At 45.9% G+C, this 21,357-nt stretch overlaps 1 protein-coding gene across 2 annotated transcripts in view; it reads right to left on the bottom strand.

Annotated features, from left to right (window-relative positions):
- Positions 1–8,018: 8,018 nt before the first annotated feature.
- Positions 8,019–21,357, bottom strand: part of epc1a (enhancer of polycomb homolog 1 (Drosophila) a) — a 56,450-nt gene continuing 43,111 nt past the window's right edge. For both annotated transcript variants that reach the window (XM_063207154.1, XM_063207153.1), the window contains 10 exons: positions 20,206–20,354; positions 17,732–17,885; positions 16,651–16,806; positions 16,228–16,317; positions 15,767–15,906; positions 14,975–15,516; positions 11,733–11,833; positions 11,289–11,424; positions 10,606–11,011; positions 8,019–10,063 (listed from right to left, as the gene is read on the bottom strand). In XM_063207154.1, coding sequence (XP_063063224.1) covers positions 9,994–10,063; positions 10,606–11,011; positions 11,289–11,424; positions 11,733–11,833; positions 14,975–15,516; positions 15,767–15,906; positions 16,228–16,317; positions 16,651–16,806; positions 17,732–17,885; positions 20,206–20,354 — 1,944 coding nt within the window. In that variant the 3' untranslated portion in view covers positions 8,019–9,993. The remainder of the gene's footprint in view (positions 10,064–10,605; positions 11,012–11,288; positions 11,425–11,732; positions 11,834–14,974; positions 15,517–15,766; positions 15,907–16,227; positions 16,318–16,650; positions 16,807–17,731; positions 17,886–20,205; positions 20,355–21,357) is intronic.

The raw sequence follows: 21,357 nt of genomic DNA, 5'->3' as shown, positions 1-21,357 counted from the left end.
CACCTATGGGGGGTTAGCCCACAGGAAGAAAGAAGTAAACCCTTAAAAAGTACCAATCAGGCAACACAGGTTCGTATACATTAGATATGACAGAGACGTGAGTTCCACCAAGAGATATTTATTAGACTTTGACAAAAGGACATAGACAATACTCGGGTCACTACCCGGAGGCCAAGATGGCCAACTCTGTTCCTCACCAATGACACAACAGGACAAACACAAACACACAAACACACACACACACACACACTAACGTGATGGCAGGGTGTTGTGTAGAGTTGTTGGAAATGACCAAAGGAACAAGTGATTCAATTTTGGTGGTGATCCGGATCACGAAGCCAGTGATTTTTTTTAAAGATTCTTAACCGTTGCTATACTACAAATCCTTGGCGGAGGTCTGCAATCTCTGAATGCATTTCTAGTTTAAAATGTTAATGTTTTAAATGTGCATGTTTGCTACTGTAAGTACAGATTCCAGCATTTCTCACACTCGGAAATTCACAAGCCTCAATGACCTCTATAGGTATCCAAATGGCCTCTATTAGGTATCCACTTTTGATGGAAAAAAATCCCAGTTTGGGGATGAAATGCTACAGCACAGGCAAGGCACTCTAGACAGACCAGCCCTGCGCTCTCATGGCAGCCAAGAGACCAGTCCAAGGTCACGAGGTCACGATATAGCCAGATGAACTCACTGGGGCGTCACCCAGACGCAACTCCATCGTCGCACTCCAGCACTCTGGCACGTCTCCATTTTCCACTTCTAGTGTATCGGGACTTTTCACATCATACCTGCTTTTTTTCAGGTATCATCACTTTTTGCCACTTAAAGCGCTGCTCCCATCATTTTTCACACTGATAGACTCACAAGTAATACTGTCCTGTAGGTATCCACACACTCCTCACGTTTGGGGAAAATCCCAGTTAGGAGATGTAATGCTACATCATAGGCATACCTCAAGTGACCTACAGTAGATAGAATTGTGATATAGGCTACTAAATCTAAGGTGCGTTTACATTTTTCAGCAATAACAGGAGGGTAACAGAAGCAGGTTCAATTAGATTCTGTTCTTTTAAAGCAAATGTAATGTTAGAGTGAGGAGTCAGCACACTTAAAATCCTCATGGCAGAATGGAATAAAAATACAAAGAAAATAGGATTTTAATTGTGCAGACTCCTAGCCTGATTATCATGACTTTCAAATCTCTCCAAGACCTGGTCTGACCAAGAGCATAACAACTAACATTCTCAAACAGCATGGTTGACCCACCTCCCTTGGTTTGAGGGCAGAAAAGGCTGAGCCAAAGTTTAAACCAAACATTTTGTTAGTCCCAATAGAACATCTCTGCTTAAGTCACGTCACTGCCTTCAACACGCCCAGGATCATTGGTGACGCTCAAAGTTGAGTGCTTCCCGACAAAGTGGGTGGAGCTCCCCTGCCAGGGGGAACTCGAATGTACCTGAACAAGCTCTTTTCCTGAGCAAGTGTAGCAGAGCCGAAGGTGTTGCATCACTGCGAGGGCGGAGCCGGGGTAGTAGACTCCTCACTATAAAATTGCCTTTTAGTCTTTGTCCGGCACCTTCTCCTGAGATGAGCACAATCTTCACCTTCAAGTCGCCTTCAAGGGCAGTCATCGATCAGTGGTTAGAGCGCTGGCCTTTAAATCAGAGGGTTGCAGCAGGTTGAAATCCCATCCTTACCAGCACCTTCATCCATGGCTGAAGTGCCCTTGAGCAAGTCACCTAACCCCACATTGCTCCAGGGCTTGTAACCAATACCCTGAACCTAAATAAGTGTAAGTCGCTTTGGATACAAGCGTCAGCTAAATGTAATGGAATGTGATGTACACATTTTAAAGAAACCCACCTCCTCCAAAGCCCTGACCCTTTACTCCGCCCTCGGGACTACAGGTCTATACGTTTTCTACATCTACGTCATGACGCATTTCCCATAATAACTGCAGTAGGCTAACAGCATCAGGCGCACACAAAGCAAGCATGACTGGCACTATAGAAGGCCCGAAGCCATCAATGGGAGGGCATGTGTTGTCTCTTGAACCCACTAGAAAACATGTGTGATGCTCAATTACTGTGGATCCTGTTCTTCTGAAGAAGCATCCTTCTCTGGAGCCCCGACCCCTGGGCATCCACCAACCATGTGGATATTTATATAGCATATGGCATGAGTGAGATAACTGTGGGCGTGTACAGGCGTACACAGACTTAAAAGCAGGCCAAGTGTGGACCTATAGTGATATGCATGTGTGAATCTCAATTAGATTCTGTCCTTCTAAGAAACTCTTCTTGACTCCCCACCCCCCACCTCCCCCCACCCCAATGGAGTATGCTCATGGGAGGCAATCCTGCTCCTCTAAAGAAACTAACCTCCTCCACAATCCCAACCCTTTGGTTAGCCCTTATGACTACAGGCCAATACTCATGCATATAACATTTTACATAGCCTATCTCTGACGTGAGTTTTCCATAATAACTGTAGGCTGACAGATTCAGTTTGTGTGCATGCCTTGTTTGTGTGTTGTTCTTTGAGCTCAGGGGGGGTAAGCATACCACATGCGTGATGCTCAATTAGATTTTGTTCTTAAAGAAACCGAACAACCAAACTCCCCCCTTCCCAACCCCCCAGGAGGCTGCGTATGTTCCTCTCCACATGTGTTGGCATACTATACTATACTACGCTATTCAGAGGTGTCAAAAGTAAAAGTAAAATTACTTTTGTGGTGTAATTACAACACTAGCACATGGCATTGCATAGCTGTTACACCATTTACTTCATTGTACCTACTGAAATAGATAGGCTGTGTTACTGAAAAACACTGAAAACCTAACAAGAACCCACCAAAAGCTTGATCCAACCAGTGCAGAATTAGTATGCAGGTCTATTGGTTACTCAGATAAGTTACTTTTTTTTTTTTATTTTTTTTTTTTTTGCAGCTTTCAACTTTTTAAATATATATTTTTTTCCTACTTTTTTTTTTATTTTTTTTTGCCTTTTTAACATTCTTTTTTAACCTTTTTTGGGACTCCCAGAGCAGGGAAGCTTTTCATTGTATATGTTTCATATATATACACATGACAAATAAAATATCTTGTATCTATCTCTTGTATCTTGTATCTTACTTGTGTTGGAAGGAAACTTTCTTTTTTTACTTTTACTTTTGACACCTCTGCACTATATTATCACTACATTCCTGGATATAGAATTTTAACCATACAAATGAACTCTGCTACTAACCAACCTATGAAATGGTTGTATCAAGGGCTGCTGACGGCTTTGTCCAGGCCAAGGACAAAGTCATCTGAATGGGGCCCTCACTTCACACAATGCAATGTATTGAGGAGCCTATTATGGGCCCCCTCTGTCCCTGGGCCTGGGACAACTGACACCTTTGTGCCCCCCCCCCAGGTCGGCTTCCCTGGTTGTATCACATGAGGAGCATTCTGTATATTCAAGGTTTGATTCACAGCCCCTTCTCCACAACCCGACCCACAATTTGGAAACCACTATTCAAACGTAGAAGGACCAGGAAGCGCGCTCAACACCTTGTAGTCTAATCCTCTTTACTGGGTGCTTGACTTTGTCAATGAATGAACTCAAATCGGAAAATAAATGAATAAAGAAGCACTCATCAGATTTCTTTTACATTTTTTTTTATCGTGATTAAAAAAAACCTAAAATAAATCTGATGAGTGCTTCTTTATTCATTTATTTTTGAGATTTGAGTTCAACCACTATTCAAAAGAATGCAAACAACCTCCTCCTGTCCCTTCCCAGCCTCGACCCCTCAGGAGGCTGCCAATACTCTCCTGCTCTCCCCTCACATCACATCTGTTGGCATGGAGGCATGTGTTCCTGTTTCACTGTAGGGAAGCCTCAGGTCATCCAGCCCACTGTAGTCTAGCACTGCTGTTGCTGCCTCTGTGGTAGAGCAGGGGTTGTTCCCAACCTATTGCCACTTTGGGCACACTTGAGATTTTCACAAATGTTCGGGCCCCTCACCCACTTCTGACCCAACAAACAATAAAACCCAATTAAATAGTCAACAGCAACACACACACACAAATATTATTACCTCCGGCAAGGAGGTTGTGTTTTTCGGTCACGTTGGTTTGTCTGTCCGTCAGCAGTACGCTACCAACGGATTTGGATGAAACTCGGTGGAGTTGTTAGTAATGACCCAATGAACAAGTGATTAAATTCAGGTGCTGATCCGGATCACAAACCGGAACTAGGACTTTTTAAAAGATACTTCACCATTGCTAGCGTACAAATGTAGATGCCCCTAGTGACCTCAAATTGAACTGCGCGACAGGGCGCATGTGGACATTCCAGTTTCTAACTCCACAAAAAGAAGGCAGGAAGACTATTATAACAAAAATTGGGTGTAATGTAGTCAAATGTTCTAACAGACCGCTTCCTTGGCAGAGGTCTGCACTCTCAGAGTGCACTCTAGTTTTGATTTTAGACAATGATTTTAAGGCTTTTCACTTAGAATACGTTCAAGGCCCACCACTGGGCCCCAGCTCACAGTTTGAGAACCATTGGTGTAGAGCCCCAGTTGGGCACAAAGGGCTGACGGACAGGTGGAGGGGGGAGGGGCGGGCGGCAGGAGGAGCAGGGGGGTATTCAAGTAGAGCAGATTGATGAGCTCCTCTGCTGACAGCTGACAACACCCCTGCCCTGCTGCACCCACAACACGACCCACCCCTCACTAAAGTGGTGGAGGCCTAGCCCTAGCCCAGGGAAACCAGTCTTGAATTGGCAGGCTGCTTTTGTTGCTCTCGTTGTTGTTCCCGGCTTTTTCATTGCTCCTCTTGAGTTTGTGTGGTGGTGGATGAGCTCTCCCAAACAACACACTTTAACAGGAGGAGCTCTAGGGTTGTCTTTTCAATGGTAATTGAGTGGAAGCTGGCGAAGCACAGGCTATGCCCTTTTTTAAGAACTGAACTGGTACTGTACCTGTTGCAATTATCTTCTCCAGTTTGGGTCGGTGGTTTTATTTTGTGTATTTAACCACTTTATGTCAGGCTGTCCCTGGCTCCCTTCATTTGACAAGTTTTGAAATGAAGTTTTATGGAAAATGACATTATGCCCCATAAGTCACAGTATTGATTTTCTCTCAAGTGGCATGGCAGCTGATGACAATTCATCCCTTACCCCTTAAAGCCCTCCTAACTATGGAAGCCAGTAGGCTCGTTCGTGACGACGCAGTAAGATTTTTGCTTGGCAGTGGGCATGCGCACTTTGCCAGTTTGATGCATTGTGGTTAGAAAAGTCTAACCAGAATGCATCAAACTGGCAAAGTGTGCATGCCCACTGCCTAGCAAAAATCTTACTGCGTTGTCACGACCGAGCCCAGCGTTCAACACTCCTCTTATATTGTGATGCACTGCACCATACAAACTAATTTGACAGTAATATTAGTGCAGTGTTACTGTAGTCTTTGGCACTGAGTGCAGTATTGGGCACGAGAATGCTGCATTGTACAGTTATTTTGACACGAAAAGATGACAATCCTCCCCGATAAGGGCCATCTCACAAACAACACTCTTTCACAACAGGAGCAGCTATGACCTCAACTTCCGGTAATAGGGTTGCCAACCGTCCCTTGAAATACGGAATCGTCCTGTATTTAGAGATGAAAGTACGGGTTCCGTATTGAACTGAAACGGGACACGGGACGTTAAAATGCAGGAAATCACATCTGAGAAATGCTAAATTTTCTGGGGGACGACACCCAGACCCCCGGCATGATGAAGTGTCCCGTATTTTTTTCATTGACAGTTGGCAACCCTATCCGGTAAGGACTTCCAAAACAATGTGGTGTCAGGTAAAAGAAAGCTCTTCTGCTGTGTCGGTTGGTTTATGCCATGGTGTATGCTTTTATTAGCCTGGTCCTGACCATCCCATAATACTACCATTTCATTTCGTATTTATGGTCTGGCATTTGTTTGCTCTGAAGCGATTGTAGAAAGCAGGAAGTTTGCACTCAGTTATAGTTTGAAATTATTGGACACCTCTCACCCAATCGCTGGCAGTTACTCAACAACAACATAGCGGAGACCAATGGCTCTGGCGCAGATGTGTACGTCATTGTCACGAGCGTTCTCCCCCTTTCGTCCCCACGTGGGGGGCGTATTCGATTATTGGCTGTTTTCTGGGGGGGCGTTGCAATCAAAATTCTACTGCTGCAAGCACTCCACAGAGAAGCACGGCCAGACTACAGTAGTGGAGCCAATCCTTTGGCGGAAGTACGTAGGATGGCTCGCGAGGCTATGCTTTTATATCCTCAGCAAAGCCAACACATTGTCCTTATATGTTCAGGTGCATAGTGTATTGCATACATCTGCAAATTTGGTGTAATAATACTTCAGTAAATGCAGTAATTTGGACGCAAAATATTGTAAATTACAAATACTGCATTATGTAGTAAAACAATAGTACAATAATTACCACATTTGTTCCCATAAGGATTTATTATTATTATACCCTAACCAGCTAACCGGGGAAACATGGTGCTCCAGAGCAGATTGGTGATTTTTCCACTGACAGCTGACAACACTCCCCTCCCCATCTCACAATTACAGCTCAAGGGGAGAACTACGAGACAACAAAAGCAGCCAAGACGGGTCTCTCCACCTTTGTCTCACTGGTGATGGTCACAAAGGCTCTTTGCTTCTTGAGTTGCTTGCAGCGCGGCTTATCCACAGGGAAGGAGGAAGGAGTGCAATGGCCACATACTTGAGTGACCCCCCCCCACTCCACAAAATGTTTTTTTGCTACCTTTTCACTCAAATTATCCTACATCTCGGGGAATCTCAAATTGATAGGCACCACAGCCAAATTGACAGTCTTATCTAAGAGCAACAACAACAAAAAAGTTTAGGAAAATCTGACGGCGGAATTATTTACCTGTAAATAAAAAAGGTGTAATAGGAGCTAAGGGAGCAACAGCCGCCGCCTAGACTTGTCTGGAAAGCCTTCTTCCAGTCAGTGCCAGTTCTCTTGTGCATTTTAGTGTGGTGGTGGTATGACTTAGAGCAAGACCCGGGAGTGGATTTTCACTCCCGTCCCATCCCCATTCCTGAAAAAAAAAAAACCAACCCGGACTGGAGTAAAAGAAACAAATCCCATCCCTTCCACTCCTGAAAAGAATGTTTCCCAATCCTGCCCACTCCCACACAAAATCAATCCCACTCCCACACAAAATCAATCCCACTCTTGTTTTGTAAAAAAAACGAGGCTTTTTTTCCATGAAAAAATAAGCAACTCGCAGTAGTTCACACCGCCATCTCTCAGAGCCTGCACACACGTCGTCTCCAGGGTGAAACTGTGTAACAATGGACAGATGTAGGCTACTTTTTTGTTGTTTCAAATATGAAAATCATCTATTTTAGGCATTCCCGCTCCCGTTCATTTTTATTCCCGCTCCCATTCATCTTTATTCCCGTTACCACCCGCTCATCTTTCAAATTTTGACTCCCATCCCGCGGGACCCTCGGAATTCCCAAAAAATGTCATCCTCTAGTCTAGTGTGACTTAGGAGCTTAACCCACAGGAAAGAAGTACCCTGGCCTGGCATACATATCAGGGTGTTTCCCCACCCATTCATGTGGATGTATTGTGGAGAATTTACAGTGTCAACTTGTATTCAAAATATTCATCAAAAAAGGAAATAAAAAACCCATAAGCTTTCTGTTGCCTGTGATTTGTTTCACTTTGAAATTGAAGGCGATAAAAGTTCTTACAAAATGTTATTGTCCTACCAGGCATGTGAAAACACACCATTATAAAAAGCAGCTATCGGAAGGACAGAATAGTGACACATTTGACCCGACCATTTTCTGAACTGACGGATCGCCACAGATCCCTTCGGTATAAACATTGGCTGTATTATTTAAAACTAAAACAAACATTTCTTTTAATTTTTTTTACTGAATTTGCGCATTGACACATCTGACCACAACAAGCATTCAAGAAACCCACACAAGACCAGCAGTCATTTTTATAAATAAATGATCCACAAGAGACGAGAGCATCTCACATATATGGACCTGGGCTTTATTGTCTGATTCACGCACTGAGTCCTCACATTTTTTTTTTTTAATTCTTATTCATTTCATTCAGTTTTTTTTTTCTTCCATCCATTTTAAAATCTTTTTTTTTCTTCTTTTTCTTCCATCTTTCGTTCGTTCATTCATTTCTGCAGACTTTGTTGATAAATTTATCCTGTCTGTATAGGGCGTAAGGGGGGAGGTGGGGGGTGGACATGGGAGGAGGAGGGGGGATGGGAATGGGCGGGTGGGTGTCTAAGTGGGTGCCAGTTAGCAGGGGCACCCAGGCTACGCCAGTGTAGCCGTGCCAAGCTGCTACCTCTTCACAGAAGAGACCAGGTGCTGCTACCCTTCACGGTGGCGCTGCGATGCGATGCGATCCGATTCAATGCTTTCGCGTTGGGAAAAGTGGGTCCCGCGCTGCGATGCTTTCGCGTTGGGGAACGTGGGTCCCGCGCTGCGATGCTTTCGCGTTGGGGGAACATGTGTCCGTGTTGTGAGGCCAAGGGGTAAGGGGTGTGGGTTAGGAGGCATCAACGGTTGGGATAAGAGGGTGTGTGTTTGGAAGGGAAAGGTGTTTTAATAGAGGTGTGAATGTGGTGCTGGTATGTGCCTTTTTTTCAAGTGTGTGTGTGCGTGTGTCAGGGATAAAGAGCTATACGAGAGCCAGGGGGGTTGGAATGATGACTGCGAGATCTACAGAGGACCCCGTGGGTGAGGGTGTGTATGTGTGTGTAGGGGTGGGGGTGGGGGGGGTTTCGAGGGGCGGAGAAAGTCTGTTGCTTTAGCACAAAAACACCCAAACATGACATGAACAAACGGAACCAGTAGAAAAATAGCCTCTTGTATACAGACAGAGTGGGGGAGGAGGAGAGGAAAACCAGGGTGTGTAGCTGTCTAGAGGGGGAGAGGGGGAACGTACGTGTGTGTGTGTATGTGTGTGTGTGTGTGTGTGTGTGTGTGTGTGAAGGTGGAGGGGGTGGGTGGTTTGAGGGGGATTATGAGTGTATCGAGCAGCTGATTGGGAAAAGGGGGAGGGCGCATGGGAGTGGAGGAAAGGGGATGGTGACAGCAGTGCCCAAATGAGAGAGGTACAGACGATTTAACCCCTCACACACACACACACACACACACACACACACACACACACACGCACACACAGGGAGTGAGGGAGGAACAGAGTATACAAAAGTTACAAAAAGGAAAAAAAAAACATAAAATAAAAATAAAATTGTAAACACTCACAATAAATAAAACAGCAGGGTTGGCACCATGCCTTTCCATCCTCACTCTCTCCCTCACTCACTCCCCCACCCTCTTCCCCCTGACAGACAGACAAACTGCCTCTCTCAAATGCCCCCGCTAACCCCCCCCACCCCGCACCTTTTACCCACCCAAGACTCGCCCCCACTCTATCTGCAGTTTTTTCATTTTTTTACTCTTTCATTTTCATTTTTTATCTTTTTTATGTTGATTCCCAAGTGCAAAACATCACAAATGAACAGTTTCTGTATTCAAGTAACTTATATACAGGGAGTCCAGACACAGTTCCTGTACAGTGGATGCTCTCATTTTTCGAAGGTCTGCAAAGTCGTGAAGTTGTACAAAAAGAAGGGGGGTGGGGGAGAGACGAAAAACTGGGCCGGGGGAGGAGATTGGGGTAATCCAGGAAACAAAGAGAGGAACACACAAAAACAAACAAACAAAAACAAAAAAAACAAAAAAACGGCAGAGAGATGAGTCGTTGCTGTCCAGTCCGCAGTCAGACTGGCCGTTGCCGTGGAAACGCACCACGGCGGGCGGCCGAGCGTTAGCGACCGACGGCTGTCCCTTTGCATCCCCGGTTGGTGATTGGTGCATAGCACCGGGTTGATGGACAGGTGGAGCGGCGTTTTAGGGCCCCTCCCCCCGTCCAGCTCACTACGTCACCTCCATCGCTACTGTGGTCTCCGCCAAGCTGCTCAGGGACTTCTCCTGCTCATGGTTCTCCCTGAACACACACACACACACAGACGCACAGACACACACGCGCGCAAACACAAAATAGACTGTCAGCTGGTTGAAAATCATCTAAATTGCATGAAAAAGAAAAGGAAAGGAAATTAAAAGTCTATCAGGACGGGGAAAAAAAGCCCATCAGGATGATTCCCCCCCCCAAAGCTATTCTTGTCTAAGCTATACTCAAAAAGTCTGGGTGAGAATATCAGAGCTGGACCTTGAGGCTCATGGCGAATTAAGTAAAGAAAGATGCATGACTTAAGCTCTTTGTTTACATTTACAAATGGTCCTATATGAAGTCTTATCGGACCATGCTCTCAGAGCTTGTTCCTTCAGATGACAGCACATTTATAGGCCATGTTGGTGGCACCCTTAAAACAAATATTCATATTCTATAAACAGCTGAATCCTGAAGGCAACCTTAGAGAAGACAACAGCAATGAGGTAGCCTGGCTACTTTGCTTGAGATCAGCACTCTTAAAACCCAAAAGCATGTGAGGTGAACATGGCGTGACGTTGGCGTGGGCATCTCACCTGGGCACCAGGTCTATGTTGCTGGCGGCCGAGGGCACCTTGGGCATCTGACAGTTGTTGTTGAGCTTGAGGGCGGCGGGGCTGACGCTGAGGCTGCGGGGCAGGTGGTGCCGCGCGCTCAGGTGGGCGGCCGGGGCCGGCATGCTGAGCCGCAGGTTGTTGCCGATCAGCACGGGCGGCGCCGCGTTGGCCCCTGGGTTGGCGTGGTTACCCAGCGACGACAGGTGGGCATTGGGGGGCGCGGTCGTGGACGAGGCCGTGTGGCCGCCACCAGAGCTGCTGCTGCTACTGCCATTGTTAGGGGTGGAGGAGGAGGCGGAGCCTGGGGTGGTTGCCGAGGAAACGCCAGAGGATGCTGACGAGGGACTGGAGGTGGTGTTGGGGAGCAGCAAGCCCTTGTACACACCTGAAGCAAAGGACAGACAAGCACACATACTGTCAACTCAAAGTTATAGCCCATATGCAAAACCTTATACACGGCTGTACTCCAAACATAATTTACTTAGTCTGACAATGATAAAACTCCTGAGCCTTGAAGTTGGTCTTTTCTACCAGCCAAAATGAAATTTCTCCAGCATTTGGCTGGTTGGCTGGTGTTAACTTAGAGTCCTGTCAGCTACCCATGTTTTCTTTAGCTTCTCTTCCTGTATTTAAATATAAATATAAATGCAGGTGAGTGCTACCTGAGGGCTGCAGGACCCCGTTGACTCCTCCTCCCGATCCGCCCTCCTCCTTCACCTTCAGGGTCAGCAGGTGATCTGCCGTCACCAGAGCCGACGCAGCAAACTGGGCACCCGCCGAGTCCAGAGTCTGGGCCGTCTACAGGGGAAAAACACATACAAGAACATGAGCTTAGACATGTATTATCAGTCTATCTTTACACACATTTCAACAGTCTATACCCAGGATATCGCACGCACGCACGCACGCACGTCACGTCACGTCTCAAGAGGCATTCCCCATGTGCAAATAAATAGTTGGAAACACATATGTAGTTTTAGCAGAATACATACAAAAAAATCTGAACAATCATTTCAACTATCACACGCTGATTTGGAACCAAGATAGACTGTAACCTAAAACAGACGGGCAGGCATACACGACACGGTGCGTTGTGGTGCATTTACCTGTGCGGGCGTGAAGGTCTGATTGGCTTGCTGCTCCAGCTGATCTTTCTGCATGAGGGCCAGCTGCTCCTGATGCTGCTGGAACTGCTCTGCTGTCACCACTACACACAAACACACACATTAGGAACTAGCCACAAAACACACATCTAACACCACTAGTGCAAGTGCGAGCACCCACACACACCCTCTCTTAACACATTTTTATTTCACTTTGTAGAAGCAAGTCACACACACACACCTGCTGTGATGACGACACACAGACACTTATTCCACGTTAAAATGAAGCCTCAGAAAACGCACGCATACATGTCAACCCCTCGCACACACCACTGCTCGATTTGAATGACTGTAGAATGAGTCAACACTGCCGTTTGCAGTAGATGAAAATGTAGTCCCTCCCCCCATCCCCCAACACACACACACACACACACACAAACACACAGTAATCAATGGCACAATGAGCGTTTCAAACCATTTCATGCTTGGTGACATTTTCCAATTATAACCAGCCCCAAATGGGTGCGAAAAGCAGGGCTTCGAACCGGTTCAAGGAACGAAAACGAAAACCAGGAACTTTTTGTATTTTACAGGGAACAGAAACGAAACCGGAAACTTTATTATTTTTTATGTTCTGGAACGGGAACACTTATTTAAAAATAATGGTAACCGGTTAATACCGGTTAATACCGTTCCTCAAACTACAAAAAAAGGTAATTATATTCCTGCGCACGTTACCATGACGGCTGAGGTTCAGGTCTTGTGTGACATCAGACATTCTCTGACTGAATGGAGAGAGAGCTGTAGATTACAAAGTCTTCACTCCACATCTTAATTAAGAGAAACCACTGTCATACAAAAGGACAGAGTTTGCATTGCATTATTGTAAGACATTGCAGGGAAGCGTGTGTAAAGCGCACCGATAATGTTTCGGCGTTATTGGGCATCCATGGCCGCTTCAAATATGCACAAACTCACAATGTCCATCATAGTGCTCCCCGTGACCCAAGTCAGAGTAGAGCGCACATTTTCATAATTGAGGTTTATTCTCTGCTTCTCCGCTTAGGTCGTCCCTGAATGATACAATTCTGGAGGATATTCTTTTCATCCGCTTGAATAAGCAGTTTTGAATGTAGGCTGACTCATTTGCACTTCCGTCTTTCTTGGTTAAAGTGGTAGTTCGCTATTTTAGACATTAATCCCTGTTTGTGTGACTTCTGGGGTGAAGTAGAGATGTTCTCATCACAATTTTGACATTTGGTGCTGAACGGAGCATTTGGGTATCCAAGACTGCAGCCCCCCCACCTTTTCATTGACTCCAATAGAGCACTCAAGCAATCGATTATAAAATGGCATTAAACTTTTGTTTGAGAAGACATGGAACTCACCGTGTGGTCAGTGGTAGACAGCGATAAATTGACCCGAAAATTGCAGCGAAATATGCCTTCTAACTGTTGTTTAGCATTTGGCGGACCTATTTTTCCCCAGACGCCGTTGAATAGCAGTAGACATCCAGCCAGTAGGTAGCGATAGTGTGTTGTTAATGTAGACATCAAGGAGCGAGGTAGAACGGCTATCTTTGAGCGGGGCTGGCTACAAAAACTACAGCTTGCATACAAACCATAGATAGTAACGTAAACAAACGCACCCCCATTTCCGGTCACGCGGAGTAATACTAGTCAAACCAATACAATCAATGAAGACGGACAATAATGAATATATCTTCTCTGGAAGCGTATTTCGCGGTGATTTTCGAGCCAACGTATCGCTGCCCACCTCTGACCACTCGGTGAGTTTCATGTCTCTGCAAACGAAAGTTTAATGCCATTTTATGATCGATTGCTTGAGTGCTTCATTGGAGTCAATGTAAAGGTGGGGGGGCTGCAGTCTTGAATACCCAAATGCTCCGTTCAGCACCAAATGTCACAATTGTGATGAGAACATCTCTACTTCACCCCAGAAGTCACACAAACAAGGCTTAATGTCTAAAATAGCGAACTACCACTTTAACGTCAGTTAGGCCTATTGGGAGTAATCAGCTGACAGGAACGAAATTAACCGTTCCGGGAACAATATTTTTTGGTTCTAACCGGTTCGGGAACGTCAATTTATTGGTGGAACTCAAAACCGGAAACATTATAACTCAACTTCAAACACAGTTGCTAGTTTGCTAGTGGGCTTTGTAAGCCAGCTACAACTATGTAGTGACCACGGAAACCCAATCAATAAAATGTCAAACAGCAAAGTGAATGATCAGAATACAACCGCCAAATTCAAAACATAGCCTGTAATGTCCGCTTTAAACAGTGTGCGCTTTTCCTGAGATTGAAAAGTGCCAGACAGATCTGTGATGCTAATAGCCACGGTAAATACTGCTGGACTGCTACATGATATGGCTTCAAACACAGTCAAAGTCATAATGAATCCTACATTTGTCACGGCGGACATTGTGTGAAAGAATCCCATTTTTCCTACCTCGTGGGCATGCTGCGATTGGCTCCTTGCTAGACACAGCTATCCTTGCTTTGAGGAGTCACACTATCCATTTGCCTTCTTTTAATGGTATTATTCCAGTTGTGCTTGAAATACATGATAAGCCTTGTACTTTATTTTCTGATAAAGTATGTTGGAGTATTCTGGTGGTGCAGTCCGCATCATTCTTTGACTAAAGCTCAGTGAGACTGAGCATGTTGACTTGCGCTGGAATTCTGATATTCGTTACCATCAGGTGAGAAAGGGGGGGGTCACTTGGGTGTAGTTATTATATTTGTTTAACAAATCACGGGAATACTTCACTTTGACACCCTAGCTCCCTCAGCTCAAAACACATAATTTTAAAGTGCACCAAAGCCCTGCATCTCAGTTCTGCCTAAAGTTTTGACTACTCGAACTGCGGGGATGCGAAACGTCGGCTGGTGGTACAGTCCATTGAAGGGATGTTCGAAAACCCATTTAATTTGATTATTCATAGTACAGTTTGAAAAATACTAAGTAGCAAGATATTTTACACCTGATTTTAATATTACCTCACTTTTTTCAGTACCCCCCAAAATTGTAATGTAGCCTCATTTGGGGGGTATAAAGTCCCAATTGGGGGGGGTCAGACCCCCCTGTACCACCCGTAATTCAAACAGTGCAATACCCTGTACCACAACCTAAGTAACTGTAACCCGCTTTGGATGAAAGTGTTGGCTAAGTATAATGCTTCGTCATGTGTTTTGAGCAGGCGTGGCACGGACACTCACCGACCAACGGCGTGCCTCGTCCCTGCCCGGCGCCGGCTCCCCCTCGGCCAATCCCGCGAAGCGCTCGGCGTGACGCGGCGGCGGCAGCAGCTGCGGCCAGGGCGGCGGCCGACTGGCTGTCGGCGTGCGTCCGAGGGCGGAAGTGCCTCCAGCGGCGCGCCCTGATGTTCAGCAGCACCTGCCGCAGCTCAGACGCCAGGCAACGCGATGCTGATGCTGAGCCCGACGACAGTTGCCTGGGCAACTGCGACGGATGCTGCTGCTGCTGTAGCGAGGAGGAGAGTGTTGAGGTGTTGTGCGTGTCTGTGTTGTGTGTGGTGGTGGTGGTTGTGTCCATAGAGGCGGTGGAGGCTGCAATGCCGTCCCCGCGGGTCCTGTCCGTGGTTGGGGGGCGTGTGGTGTGGTGTGCGTCCGTGTCCATGTCCGTGTGTGTGTCTGAGGTACTGGAGGAGTGCAGGGGGGAGGAGAGGTCGGCGTCTGACATGGAGTCCAGCCGCTGGAACACGCTGTCCAGGTCCGAGGAGGCCCGGTCCAACACGATCCTACAGGACACAGATGGGAAGAACATTGAGCATCAAAACAACCTTGGGATGCTCACATTCATTTCATTTTAGTTTAGACTTAGTTTGCAACGGGCATACATGCCTGGTTCAGTCTACCTTATATATACACTAAGAATGTCATTAAAAATAATTTTCCATTTGTAATATTGTATATTTGTGTGTATTTGTTAAATGTAGTTGGATGTATAAGTATCAATTCCTTGTGTACGCATCAGCATCTGTTACGTACCTGCCCCCTCGTCCGAGGCGTCTGCGCGCGAGTCCCAGGCAGTGTGGGGGGCTGCTGAGGGAGGTGAGGGAGAAGCGGAAACGCGAGTCTCCAGAGCCCCCCTCCTCACTCCACGGCCACCCGCCACTCTCAGACCGCGCCTAAAAACACAACACACAGTTAGTGGAGGAAGGGTATGGGTACGGGGTAGTATGTGCTCCAACACTCAGAGGACATTCAATGTATGTGTGCAAGGATGAACACACGAGACAGTCAATGGAGGAGCAAGTCTGAGTAAGAAGGTGAGTGTGTGTGTGTTGGAATTGGAGTGTGAGGATGAGTGCTAGCTGCAGGGGGTGCATCTGGGGGTAGTGTGCATGTGTCAGCATTAATGAGGGGTGGGAGGAGGGGCAGAAAAGACAGTCAAGCAGGAGTGTGTGTGTGTGTGTGTGTGTGTGTGTGTGTGTGTGTGTGTCACTCACTGAGTGGTATACGCAGCCAGCCTTCCTCCTGAAGGCAAACACTCCATCTGGGTCGTTCTCCTCCTCTGCCTCGGACGAACCTGAGTGGATCTGGAGACACAAAGACAGAATCAGTACAACATTTCCACATTTTGGAATCAGGGCCAACATGAGCTGAAGATGAGCTGAAATTGACATATCTGTTCCGATTATCCCATTCAGTACACACCAGTGTGAGTGGGTGTTTTGTGTATAATCGTACTGGTTGAGGTGTGTGTGTGTGTGTGTGTGTGTGTGTGTGTGTGCGGGCGCGTGCGTGTCCTGAGTGTAGGGCTCGTCGTCTGAGCTGGGGAAGTCGTACTGGTTGAGGTCTATAAGTGTGTGTGTGTGTGTGTGTGTGTGTGTGTGTGTGTGTGTGTGTGTGTGTGTGTGTGTGTGTATTACCTGAGTGTAGGGCTCGTCGTCTGAGCTGGGGAAGTCGTACTGGTTGAGGTCTTTGGGGTTGAAGAGGGCGGGGCCGCTGTGCTGGGGGGCCGACAGGGGAGCCTTCTGCTTCTTCTCATATTTCCTCTTGGTGCGCACCACCTCCGTCTTCTCAGGCTGCAGAGTTGGGGGGAGAAAAAAAAATCATGAATGACTGTGCAACGAGTTGGATATAAAGATTATAGCAACAGTGCAGAGGGAAAGAAGGAGAAGGAAGTTACAAGAGAGCGTGTGCAGGACAGAGAGCAAGATAAAGAAGAAAGAGAGAGAAAAATCATGATGACAACATCCGAGACGAGCGGAGAGAGCGAGAGCGAGAGAGAAAAAGAAGTGACGGCACAAGAAAAGGAAAGAGACAGGGAAGGAGAACGAAGAGAGATGGGTCATGAGAACAAAGACACAGAAAAGATCTGACGAAGATCTGAGGAATTAGAGCGTCTTTGATCAGAGCTGATCCCCTACTGAGTGGGATTCATATGCGAATGTACACGTGACGCAAATATGTTTGTTTCCCTTATAGGACACACATGCACAAGCTATTTATACACCAACATGGGATAAAACGCCATATTCATGTGCATATGTACACACGTCAACAAAAGGACCACCGTGTGGGTGGTCGATGCACACACGCAATTGGTATGCATTAAGAAAATATATAATTTGTAGACAGTTGCAGCGTACAAGATGACTATGTACATACAATCAATTTGTATGCACTGTATGTGAAGACCAACTCCCTCCATACTGCCTGCAACGTTGGTCTGCCTGGTAGAGGCACTCTCTAGCAGTAGCCTATACTTGTGCATCTGATAAGACACTCACTGATCTATTACTAAGGCAACTTTCTATACGAGGGCTGTCAGAACAGCCCAGGTCGTTCTTTGGTACATGCACATATGCACATACTTCTGCACACACAGCCTGGTTATGGTACAATCAATCCAGAATTTGCAAAAAATAAAACAAATAAAAGCTGTTTTTTTGTCCAATAACCTGGCTGTGCCCGTGTTTGCATGAGGGTGAAAGAAGGCATGTGTACCTTGCTCCTGTAGTCCTTGAGCTCCAGGAGGTCGTGGTGTCGTATCTGTCCACTGGAGAGGGGCAGCAGGGGCATGTTGTAGACCGGCTTCACCAGGGCCCTCTGGGCCAGCGCCTCAGCCATCACCTCATCACCAAAGTCAGGCATGATGTTCCTACGAGGGGAGGGGAGAAGAAGGGTTACACACAAGTCCACTGTTATCGGACTGTCCAGAATGCGCGCGCACACACGCACACGCACACACCCTTACTACTTTGTACAGTGTGAGTGAATGGGAGTGCATCTCTTCAACATTTCCACTTTAAGGCAAGTGGGCATTTGATTGCCCAGAATGCTCTTGGAAAAGTAGACAGGCATGTACTTCCTTACTACTCTGTAAAATGTGAATGCGAGTGCAGCTGTTCAATATTGTGTGCAGAAGTGCATACCTGCCAACCTTTAACATTTTTTTTGAGTAGCAACTTATCGCGGCGCTGCAATTCACGGCGCAACAACTTGGCATGGCAAAGCAACGGGGTCGCCAGCGGGCCCATCTGAGAGGCTACTTTGTTTTGCATAGTCTGCCCTACACCTAGGGTTGCCAAATGTCAACAGGGAAGATATGAGACACTTCATTTAGGCAGGGGGGTCCTCCCCCAGAAAAAAATGCTTTTCTTAGATGCAATTTCCTGCATTTTAATGCATTTTAGCCTAACATCCCGTGTATCTGGCAAATAGTTTATCTTGCTCTTCACAGTACTTTGAACTACCATAATTTAATAAACATTCATGAAAGATGTTTTTTTTTTTGTTTCACACCATAACACCAATAAAATGCTATAATATAGTGTGCTGGAATTCAGGCCTCTAAATTAATATCACCATATCACCATAATATCAACATACCACCAGTTGCTAGTGGGCCTAGGCCTAAGTGGCTATGTACCAGCCAAACAGAGCATTTGGTCACTTGGGGGGTGTTAAGGAGCTGGAATTGAGTATGAAATTGAGTCATTTGCTGATTACTTTTTTTGGCTGTAGAAGGTACATGTAGGAAAATGTATAATTTGATTATAAAATACAGAGGCATTTCAGTGATTTTTATGAACAAAAAGTTGAATTGTGATGATTCTTACATCATCTCCCCCAATATTAATAAATGGTGATGTTGTCACCTACTGTGAAGAAGCATCAGCAGTAGAGAAAAAGATAAAGACAAGTGTTATCTAAGCTAGGATAATATCAGGTTAATGTTATTACCTTGGGGGCTAACATCAAAATCACACTTTCAGCATTCATTCAGTACAAAATGCGTCATGTAGTGGCTCTACTGAGGGACGGGGGCTAATGGCCAATGCTCTTGGAACTTCCACGGTAACTTGAGGGGCATCGCTTCTTTTTTTTCACTTCTCTGCATAATAGTAGGCCTATCTACCCTCATCTGCCGTCATGAGTTGGCTATTGTTCACTGTTCGGCACATATATGATGATAGGAGAATTGATTTTATTAATAGATTGCCATGATTACGAATAGTAGTCGTGGAGTGATGCATATTTGGTATGACGCACGACCTGTTACACCTGTTCACAGAATGGGCCATGACTCAGGGGGGAACAGTATTCCTATACGGTGTCAGGGTAGGTTACGGATGTAGACCTACTCCGAGCACAACCGTTAGAACTATCGCTTTATTTTCCCGAGTTAAAATGATCCGGCGCAAAGGGAAACCGAATTTAGTTTGCTGCTAATCTGCTAGTTTATAGCGCGGTCACCGACACATTTTCTCATTCGGAAGTAATCTCGTTTCGGTCCAATATCAAAACAAGCAACAACATATTGCCGTCAAATACGGCGAAACATTGGGTGAATCATTACGACAGACCTCGGCCTTTATTTATTTTCATAAGTTTACGGATTTAGCAACTGGACGCAATTCACTATTCCCATACAGGCTACCTTTGTCAAAGTCCATTTACCTTTGAAACGGTGATTTTGACGGTGCTCACTTGTAAAACTACAGCGACAGTACCAAGATGGATAATACATGATGACAGGAGGAGGACACTTGTTTCAGAGATTATAGGAGTACATTAACCAGTCTCTCTGCTTGTGTGATTTCGGAGCAAACTTTCTATCGGCAGCTGATGCCTCCACTCGAGAGGAGCGCAGCCACTGAGTATTCAAGTCAGTGAGCGCAGTACAACAAATGAAGACATCCAAACTAGCGCGCTGATTGGTCAATATTCCCCCCCACACGTTGCTGGCCAATGGAAAGGCCAGCGCGAGACAATTGCAAGCAGAGCCATGTCTACGGCTCTGTCTGGTTGCAAGTCTACAGAGCAATTTATAAGGGCCATTGAACACACTTTGCTATTGGTTTTTCCCGTATTTTGAAGTGACAGCGCCGTAGTTTGATGTCAAAATCCGTATCTGCTACACAAAATGCGTAATGGTCGGCAGGTATGGAAGTGTGTGCAAGCATATAGATCCGTACCTCTTCTCCACGATCTCGAGCGTGAGGCTGAGCAGCTCCCGTTTGCTTCGCTCACGCCTCTTGATCATCTCCAGGATAGAGACGGCGCGGCTCAGGTCCCGACGCAGCTTCAGCATCTTCTCGTACGACGCCTCGTCATTCTTACGGTTCTAAACACACAAAACCAAAACACAAACAAACATTAGGCCTCATTTTAGTTTAAAGCTCCCTTGTGACAGTTCTACAAACACACAGATGCAAAAAGTCGTCCATTATTAATCAATGACGCCTCAACATTCAAAAAGTTCTGGCATTATTACTTTAATTCACTAAGGCTGAATTGTGAGCTCTGGTGCCTGGAGCTGCATGACGCAACATTCAGGCTCATGACATTTGAGATATTTTTATTAAAAATGTTGGCATGTTAGAGCTAAATAAAGACATTGTAATGCAGGAAGAGTGTCTTGGTGTTTTAAATGCAACTCGTGTTTTTGTGTGCTTCAGAGGCTGAGATATTTAGGTTTCTAAAAGCTGACCGTACCTTTTCCCAAAAAATGCTTAGGCATTTAGCACCCATTTCTGTAGGTGCTTCAGGTATCAATGGGTGAAATCACTGATGCCTTGTTGCTACCCTTCTATACACATGGTAGTCGTTAAATCTTCGCACACAAGTCAGACTTTCCAGTTACGGCCTTCAACTTAACGACAGTTGTGGTTTTGCACGCAAACATTGATTAGAGCCACTTTGATTCGGAATGCTTTATGCAGACTTCAGCAAATTCATGACGCTTTTACAAGTGCGCTATACGTGATAAAGGCAGAAAATCTAAATGCCCATGAGTAATTCCCTGCGCAATCATGTTCTCCATGAGTTAAGTGCAATTATTGCAATTACATGAGGTGAGAAATTGCGTATGAGCCGGCGCTGCAAGTTCTCCTGACTGTGGGTCTCAGGAGCTAAGCTTAGAGCAGCGACAGACTACTATGCATGTTTGTGTGTTTGAAGAGTCGCACAGCTGCTGAAAATAGACTTGTGGGTGTCTGACAAGGTGTCATCATTTGAATGTGAGCGAGCCTGTGCATGGCACCCACTTTTCATGTCTGCATCTTCTCAGTACAGAACAGCGAGGGTGCAAGCGTGTGCATGTGCTTTTGTATGGCACACATCTTCGG

This window comes from Engraulis encrasicolus, chromosome 9, assembly GCF_034702125.1.
Source record: "Engraulis encrasicolus isolate BLACKSEA-1 chromosome 9, IST_EnEncr_1.0, whole genome shotgun sequence".
Taxonomy (NCBI): Eukaryota; Metazoa; Chordata; class Actinopteri; order Clupeiformes; family Engraulidae; genus Engraulis; species Engraulis encrasicolus.
The sequence above is the reverse complement of the archived record's forward strand: the minus strand, read 5'-3'. Positions and strand labels throughout refer to the sequence as shown.